The sequence below is a fragment of the Mytilus trossulus genome, chromosome 8, assembly GCF_036588685.1.
Source record: "Mytilus trossulus isolate FHL-02 chromosome 8, PNRI_Mtr1.1.1.hap1, whole genome shotgun sequence".
NCBI classification, from domain to species: Eukaryota; Metazoa; Mollusca; class Bivalvia; order Mytilida; family Mytilidae; genus Mytilus; species Mytilus trossulus.
This window is the reverse complement of record NC_086380.1, coordinates 76,743,655-76,752,633: the sequence shown is the minus strand read 5'-3', so window position 1 is coordinate 76,752,633 and position 8,979 is coordinate 76,743,655. Positions and strand designations below refer to the sequence as shown.

Sequence of the window (8,979 nt, the reverse complement as noted above, 5' to 3'; positions counted from 1 at the left end):
TATCTAATTTAAATTGTGTTCTGTATCTTCGTCGTCCTCTTCGTCGTCCTCAACTTCAACAATGCCAAGCCATTCTCCAAACCATCTAGCAAAGGTTCTCACCTGTTCTTGCAAAAGATCAAAACACATAGCTAATAGTGTTAATCCAAATAGCAGATAAATCACACCGATAAACTGTTTTGGTTGACTTTGCCACGAGTCTAAACTATGTCCTGGTACAACATCACCGAATCCAATTGTTGATAAGGTGATGAAACAAAAGTAAGCAGACTGTAGTATGCCCCAACTGGTTTCCCATAAATGAAAAAGAAATGTTCCTATCAGTGTATACGTTATAACAAGTACACTGCAAACAATTATTGGCACGTGCTGTGGCGGCGGCAGAGAACGAGATGGAATGTAAACTATTAGATTTTTTTCTTCGGTTATAGTCCCGTCTTCTCCTATGACCTTTTTATGCTGGATAGTTGTTGCTGGAAGTGGTAAAGCATTCCCAATACCAAAATCTCGTTTATTTCTAACAACTGGTATCCTATTGTAAAAGATCTGAAATCCTTTCCCCAGAAGGGATCCAATATTTGCAAGACACAACAATGTAAGTGGTATTCCAAAGAATGCATATATCATTGTGACAATTCGTCCCCATGTAGTTTTAGGTGTAATGTGGCCATAACCTGTAAACAGAATAAATTGATGATCAATGTTTGCTTAGCACAGGTCGTATGAAGACAAGACAGCATGGAAAAGATTTACCTTCACTTGCGAAAGGAAGACAGAAACTAATGCCTCCTTCTGGTTGGTTGATTGTTTAACAGCTACTGTGGATTCATTAATATTCGTTGGATACCAGTTTTCGTTGATTTCGTTGAAACAGGGGAACCACGAATTTAAAGGTTTTACGAATTACAAATTTTTTTAAGGAATGTATGCAGAATTAAACAAAACCACGAAATCTAATATCCACGAAAATGCAAGTTTTTTTTCTCAATCCACGAAATATTGGTACCCACGAAAATAAATGAATCCACAGTATGCAAAATTAATATTGCATGCATATTCAATATGAAAACCTTAAATGTTTTCAAATGTGGTTGTACATAGAATTGGAGGTTATCTGACTCATATAAAAATGAATAGAATATTTGATAGGGACAACGTTTTGTCTTGTTTTAATAGGCACACCCAGATGATATTCTTATTGATAACTAATTTCACAATCGGCTAGATTCCCAGAAAAAATTAGAACAACAGTCATCGCATGTGGTTGACCTCTACTGAATACCAAAAAAATCAGATTTTCCAAAATTAATATAGAATAGAGAAATATGTCATATTATTGCCAGTCAGACAACAGACATCACAATATATCAATGATAAGTATGCAAACTATATATTAAGCTGTTAAAGAACCCCCTCCTTTTTTTGATAAACGGGGGGGGGGGTGTTTATAACAAACGTGGAAAATAAGAAAGACAACTAAGACAACCACATTATCCAACAATAATATTTTTGATAAAAGTTTGATAATTTATAAGAGAGTTAAATATTTGAAACCACACAAATATATTTAAATGCCTCAATATGCATTTGAAAAAAGTATCGAAGGAAAACAATTGATCAGTTTTTTAGAAAATCCAACAAGCAAGTGTAGGAAATTGTAAAACAAAGTTCTCATCAATCAACCAAAGAAACAAATCTTAGTCTATCAGATAAAAAGATAGATTCATGATTTACCGCCATCTTGGCTTGTACATTCAGAGTACAAAATCGGTCTAGTTATTTGCTCAAATCTGCAAATTTGGACACAAATTTGCCAATTAATGCTTCGACTATTCATTTATAGAAAGAGAACTAAGTGTTTTTTTTTGTGTTATTCATAATATTTAAACAAATAACATTTATTTGTTCAAATGAGCCATTCAGGCTGAGAAAACTTTTTTCAGTAAAAAATGTATACTTGATTTTTAAATTTTTTACTTCAAGTTGTTGTATGAAAACAACTCCGGTGACACCATGTTTTCTTTTTATTTTCTTAAAACATATACTAAAACCTATCTTCTCACAATTTATTTTAACATTCTAACTCATGCATTTTTTTTATTCACACAAATGTGTTTCTCATGAACAATCTTACCAAATTAAGGCAATTTTCAACAATAGAATGAAAAAGCGCACGGTGGCTCATACTTTTCATTATATTTTTGAAAAAAAACCATAGTAAAATCTTCATTTCTGAAAAAAAGCATAGTAAAATCTTCATTTTTGGCAAATCATAAGTATAGTCAGTCTCAAAAAATTAAGTCGAATAAGTCATGGAGTAAAACCAATAAACATTACTGTTCTTTTTTGAAGATGTTGCATCACCACAGTAAGACTGTTGAATAACCTTTAAACTCGATTGATCTCGAGTCGAATCGCTGAAACTCATTTAAAGCAAAACACCTCGATATTGGTTCAAATGAACATTCATAGGTATATAGTCTCTGTCAATGAGATCACCACCTACAGCCATACAAAGGTCAGGGAGATCATTCGACCGCATTGAACACTAGATCATCAATGTCAAACAGTTATATAGTATTAGAAAAAAAAAAATAATAAAAAAATAATCAAAAGTAAACAATAGTTCCAAGAACTCTACTCAAATCAATTATGACACATTCATATTTAGATATAAGTTCAATAAAAATTTTGTATTATCTTTTTTGTAAATTATCATCTCGCTTGGCGACTCCCCTTACATTTCCGTACATTGATAGAAATTCATTATAACAACTCAACTGAAATATGCATAACGTTTGGCGTGTGAATTAATTGATCACAACATATGAAAAGCCTCCAAAGTATTCGTTTATTTGCAAAATAAGGCAATTTCCTTGATTGAAAAATATAATTTCCGTATACAATACATAGAATGAAATCATCACATATGATAAGTCAGGACATTTGACATTTCACGTATGAGTAATACTGTAAAAATTAGTTTAGATCAAATCAAAATAAATTTATCTATTTCAATTGTTATGACATAATCTACCTTGGTCGAGAAAATGTAATTATGAAGAGGTGTAAACTTAAACGTGAATACTGTGAATTCACTAATTTTCGTAGGTACCAATTTTCGTGGTTTGAGGAATTATTTGCATATTTGTTGATTTTTGATGTCGTGGATTTGGCAATTTCTGCATTCATTCCTTTAGAAAATTTGTAATTCGTTGATCATTTGGATTCTTGATTCCCATGTATCCACGAAAATAAGTATCTAAAGAATGTTATTAAAATCACAATAGTTGTAGCAAATATATCAAAAGACACACTTGAGAGGACTTGAGAGAGTGACAAAGCAGATTGTTAACCATCAGATGTAAGAATAATGTTTGGAAGTTGGAATTTTTTTTACTGAATTTTGTTCATAATTTACCTATTGTTGTAATAACAGAGACTGAATAAAACAAGGAACCAGTAAAGGACCATTGCAGCTCACCCACGGCCTCGTCTGACCTGCCATCCCATCCTAGTTGCATTGTAGCTTTGTAGATTTGCTTTTCAAAAAGGCGTAAAGTATTTTCCACCCTTTCCGTCCAATTTGGCTTCTCGAAAATATTAAGAAGATAAGTCGTATTCCAAAGATCATTTAATGTCTCCTTTCTGAGGTTTGTAGTAATAATTCTACTTTGTTTTTCATTTCCTTGCTCCAAACTTTGAAAAATGATGGCACCAAATATTGAATATCCTATGACCAAGCATGTCAAACCTACGTGAGAAAATAGGAATATCAGAAATTTCTTCAAAAGAACTTTCCCCTTTCTTTTGATTTGTGCTGACTTTGGAATATCTTTTTTATCTTTTTCTTTCTCTGTCATTGAGTTTATGACGTCATTTATGTCGTCACTTGCGCATGCAGTGTTATATGACGACGAATTTTTCCTATTTATATCATGATCAGATATATCACTGACGATACAGGTTTCATTAGATTCTGCAATTGACATTCCAAGCTTTTCGGAATCCTTCAGATCTTGTATTGACATATCTGTGGTGACACATGCAGTGTTTGAAATATCAGTAGAACAATCTGTCGACATTTTATCTAAGTACACCTGCAATAAATATAAAATTGTGGTATAAGAACGAACTGTTAGATAAGGACACAAAACGTAAATAAACTGACCACGTAATGAAACAGTAGGATTCTATCGTTTAGTCTAATTCTAGAGCAACGTGTCAAATGCGTTTTAATTTATGATAGTGGAATACAATAGTTCATTTCCCCTCAAATCGTGAATTTCAAACAATAAACCTGTAAAACCATTAAAAGAAGGAATGACCTAATATACGCATGAATCGAAAATAAACTAACATACCATGACTAAAAAATAAAAAAAAGACAAATAAAAGTACACGAGACACAAGATAGAAAACTGAAGACTTACGACCCGAACCCCGCCCACTACTGAGTACTGAGGTTGATATTAGGTGTTCCTGAAGAGTTCGCAGATCATGCTCCAAATGGGAGACAACCGTCGTGTTGCTGAAAAAAACCCAAATCCGGGTAATACTTTAATTAGGTAGGTTACATTCGTGAAGAGGGTAGGGAATTGTAGTTACGTCACAAAGAACATATTCGATAGCATCTGTGAAACGATTATTCTATACTGAGCCAAAAAAGTTTAGCAACACTTTTATTTTAATTTTAATTTTTTTGATTCTGGAAAAAAAATATTTAAACATCATTGATATAATCCTTAGTTTTACCTGTAATTCAAAACAGTCATACTTTGTTCCTAGTGATTGATTTCGCGCCATTTTAGCTTTGCACGTGTACTTGATGTTTTACCATCTGTAGCTGTTTTTTTAACGATATTACAAATTTTTTTTTCACTAACGTTCAGAAACACACCATTGGTAAGAAAAATGACCGCCATAATGCTATTGGAATGGTTGATGTCAGAATGAGTATTGCTGACATCATGGCGTAATTTAATGTGCATAAGGCAACAGTTTAGAGACTAAAAAACAGATATCGACAAATTACACTATACTCATTTTTGGCACTTTGACTCTCCCGCGCTCCATACAAAGAAACTCCTTATGAATGTGAGTGATAAACATTCAGTTTGCCTCTGACATGTCTTTATTGCATTTTGTTTTTATCAAAATTATATGTTGTTAAGATTTTGTTATAAAATAAAATTTCACCATTTTGTTGCTAAATTGTTTGGCACAGTATATATCGGTCGACCAACTCGTGATGGCGTCCGTAAAGCTTACGAAGGGATGATTTCAACTTCACCAGTTGGAACTCTTGATTTAAGTATCAAATACCTTTATCGTGGTTAATCCTTTAACAAATAACATTTTTTCTAATAAATTATAAGTTTCTACTTCACAGTGTATATAATTGTGATTTGTTCTTTTCCATTTTTAACTATCATACGCGTTTTGTAGACAATGGTCCACTTTAAATGCATACACCTTTCATGCTGACCAATAAGGGTGTTCATTATTGTTTCCCAGTGGATATATATACATGTATATATGTATCCTATCTTTGTAGCTATAGGAAAAGCAATGGATATTCAGCATTCCCCAAAAAACTCCTGATTTTGGTTGGTGTTCCTGTTGATGAACGTATAGTTTTTTGTGTTGTGTTTATATACTCTGTATGTGTTTTGGCTTTTATTCATTATTACCATTGCATAGCTAATTTGTCTTTCGACCATTAGTTTAAATATCCCTTCGGTACATTTTGTCTCTTTTTTATTCTTTTTGAAATCAGAGAAAACAAGGCGAAGTATTTGATTTAAGATCTAAGGAAACAGTAATAGCTTTAGACTTCCTATATTTGTCTTTCAGTTTTGCAGTGTTTAAATATTCAGAATGCGAATCAACCAAGAAACGCTTTAAATACTACATGTAGCATATTAATCTATTGCAATAAAAAATCATAATATCTAATAGAATTAATAGATTTAGCTTACTAAGTCCTTATATTTGTATAAAGTATCATTCGTTTATAGTGGAAAATTGTTATAAGGTTGAATAAGCTACAATTAAATATTGCTCGCCGGTCCCTCTCTGTGATTACCTGTAGATAACGCTGGTTAATTATCCAATCAATCTATCATCAAGAGGAGATACTTAATTCGATTTTCTTTCATAGTCTTTTTCAAAAATGATGAACGGTTCTTTGTATTGGTATGTAATAATTTTAAACGTTTCAAATTTATGAAATTTTATTCGTACATCAATATTTTTTATACACCAATAACAAAAACTGAAATATATTGAATTGATACATTTTGTAAGTATTCCAAATTATAGCAGAAACGTTAACTTAAAGATAAAATACTGAACCTGTTAAGGGGGAGAGAATACTCGCATAACTTTTTCGAATTGGCACATAATACAACGGAATGTCACTCTGGCACACAAATGGCATATCAAAAGAATTAATTAACTGTGCAATCGTCCGCCACCTTCAATGGTGATTCTAAATTATAAGAATAACCAAAAGTTGTTAATCTATAGATAGTGAAGACTAGTGAAAGCTAACTCGCTGTAAAAATATTTCTTTGCAATTTTTTAAAACTTCATTAGGAAAATGTTCGAGTCACCTGACTTTCAAAGCTCAAAGTTAACGTTTTTACACAATATTTGAATAAAGTAGTTAAAGATTATTCGCTTCTCTAAGTGTGAGACGCAATAAAAATCGTATGCTTGCACCACCCTACCGAAATACGGATTTAATTAAGTCCTGAACATTTCGACATTTTTTCGTATATTTATATCAGAACCGGTTTTAACCAAATCACAAGTACGAGTTAAGATCCGACTAAATACCTATTTCCCGATATGGTCAGGTTAAGTTGCTACAGTACATGTTTCTTATCATGGGTTTAGAAATCTGTACATTGTATGCCAGGACTGATAAAGAAACGCTCAATATTATTGTAATTTGCCTTGATCCTTTGAATAAACTTTAACGAAAATTTTAAAAAAAGAATTGTGACCACTCTATTTGATATGCTCTCCCCCCTTTTTCGTTCTCCTATCTGAAGTGTGATATAGAACGAACATATTAAAATCAGGAAACAGACGCAATTATTAAATCAGACGTATACGTAAAACTATCTTAGAAACCGACCTATCCTTTATTGGGATAAATGTGATTTGTTGTTTTACTTTAGATTGTCTTATTTTTATGTTCATTTTTCCCAAAAAGAAATTTGTAACCCGATACAAAATAAATCCTCCACATCGCGACTCCCCTTTTGCAATTTTTACATACAATGGTGACGGTTTTGCACAATACAATATTTTCAAAGTAACTAAATAGTTATATTACCGTTCCTTCATATCAAATTTTTATTAAGCACGTCTGTTATATTATTTAATTACTTGTCTACGTTTTTCTTTGTTACCAGTAGATTAAGTGATTAGTTTACGGATATAAGTTTTCATGGAGAATAATTAGTATTGATCTACGTTTTTCTTTGTTAACAGTAGATTAAGTGATTAGTTTACGGATATAAGTTTTCATGGAGAATAATTAGTATTGATCAGCTTAATCAACTGCATGTTGTTGTATACTCAAAGCTAATGTAATAAAACACTCTCCTGACACCTTTGTAAAATATACATTTGAATAGCGAAAAAATAGTTATCAAAAGTACCAGGATTATAATTTTATACGCCAGACGCGCGTTTCGTCTACATTAGACTCATCAGTGACACTCAGATCAAAATAGTTGAAAAGCCAAACAATACAAAGTTGAAGAGCATTGAGAACCCAAAATTCCAAAAAGTTGTGCCAAATACGGCTAAGGTAATCTACTCCTTGGGTAAGAAAATCCTTAGTTTTTCGAATAATTCAAAGTTTTGTAAACAGAAAATTTATAAAAATAACCACATTATTGATATTCATGTCAACACCGAAGTGTAAAATATACATTTGAATAGTGAAAAATAATGTCCATGAAAAAAGCATATCTTCATTGTGAAAGTCTGAACTTGATTAAAAACAATAGTCAAGGTTTATAAATATGTGTGTACAAACTCAGGGATGTCACATTTTTTATGTATTCACTTATTACGACGAATTTATGTTTTATTGGTTATAATAAATTATTAATTATGTCTCATATAAAGACTTGAGATTGAATTTTTAAAGAGTATAACAACATTTCCGAATTGATGATCTTTTTAAAGTAGTATTTACATGCATACTAGGCAAGTCAAATTCAGTGGTTCTTTTAGAATAATGTCCCTGTCATGTGCCATTGTTGCAAGCGTTTTGGGAATGGGAAAACGAGTTACCATCCTTTATTGCCTTTATTGCTAGAAATTCTAAATCTAGTAATTTTTCCTTTTGCACGAATTGTTCAATTCAGGTCTGGATGGGGTTTACATAATACAGAATATAGGAAATTTTTTTCTGACAAATGAACATAAACTAATTTTAAATGAAGAAAATTGAGAAAAAAAAGAAAAGTGAGAAATGAAGTGCTTAAATATATTGATTAAAATTTAAAAGTTAAACATATAACGAAAGTACTTAAACTATTAAATAACAAAAAGACGAAGGGCATCCCCCAGAAAAATCCAAAATACCTTCTACTGGAATTAAATTACCGTGACAGTTTAAAAAAAAAATATAAATTAAAAAAAGACGGCATTCACACTTTTAAATGTAATGTTTATCTTTAAGATTTGCAGATGACTGTTTTGATCTTTTTTTGGATGAGCAATTAAAACGTCTTAGTGTTAGTTTCATTACATTTAAATGTTGTAATAAACGCTAAAATTCATGTAGGTTTTAACCAAAAATAGTATACTTGAACAACTAAATTTCTACAAATCTATCAATGAAGTATCAATAAAATATCAATAAAATATCAATAGAATATGAATAAAATATCGCCATGCCTACCTGACTTGCAATTCGTAGTAAATTTTAACCTTCCATTAACAATGACT

General features: G+C 31.4%; 1 protein-coding gene across 1 annotated transcript; it reads right to left on the bottom strand.

Moving 5' to 3' along the window:
* LOC134728026 (TWiK family of potassium channels protein 18-like) lies at positions 1–4,806 on the bottom strand. Its single transcript, XM_063592426.1, has 3 exons — positions 4,756–4,806; positions 3,422–4,100; positions 1–674 (listed from the first exon to the last, which is right to left on the bottom strand). Exons 1-3 carry the CDS (start codon positions 4,804–4,806, stop codon positions 4–6), a joined length of 1,401 nt encoding a protein of 466 aa, XP_063448496.1. The 3' UTR covers positions 1–3.
* Positions 4,807–8,979: the final 4,173 nt, after the last annotated feature.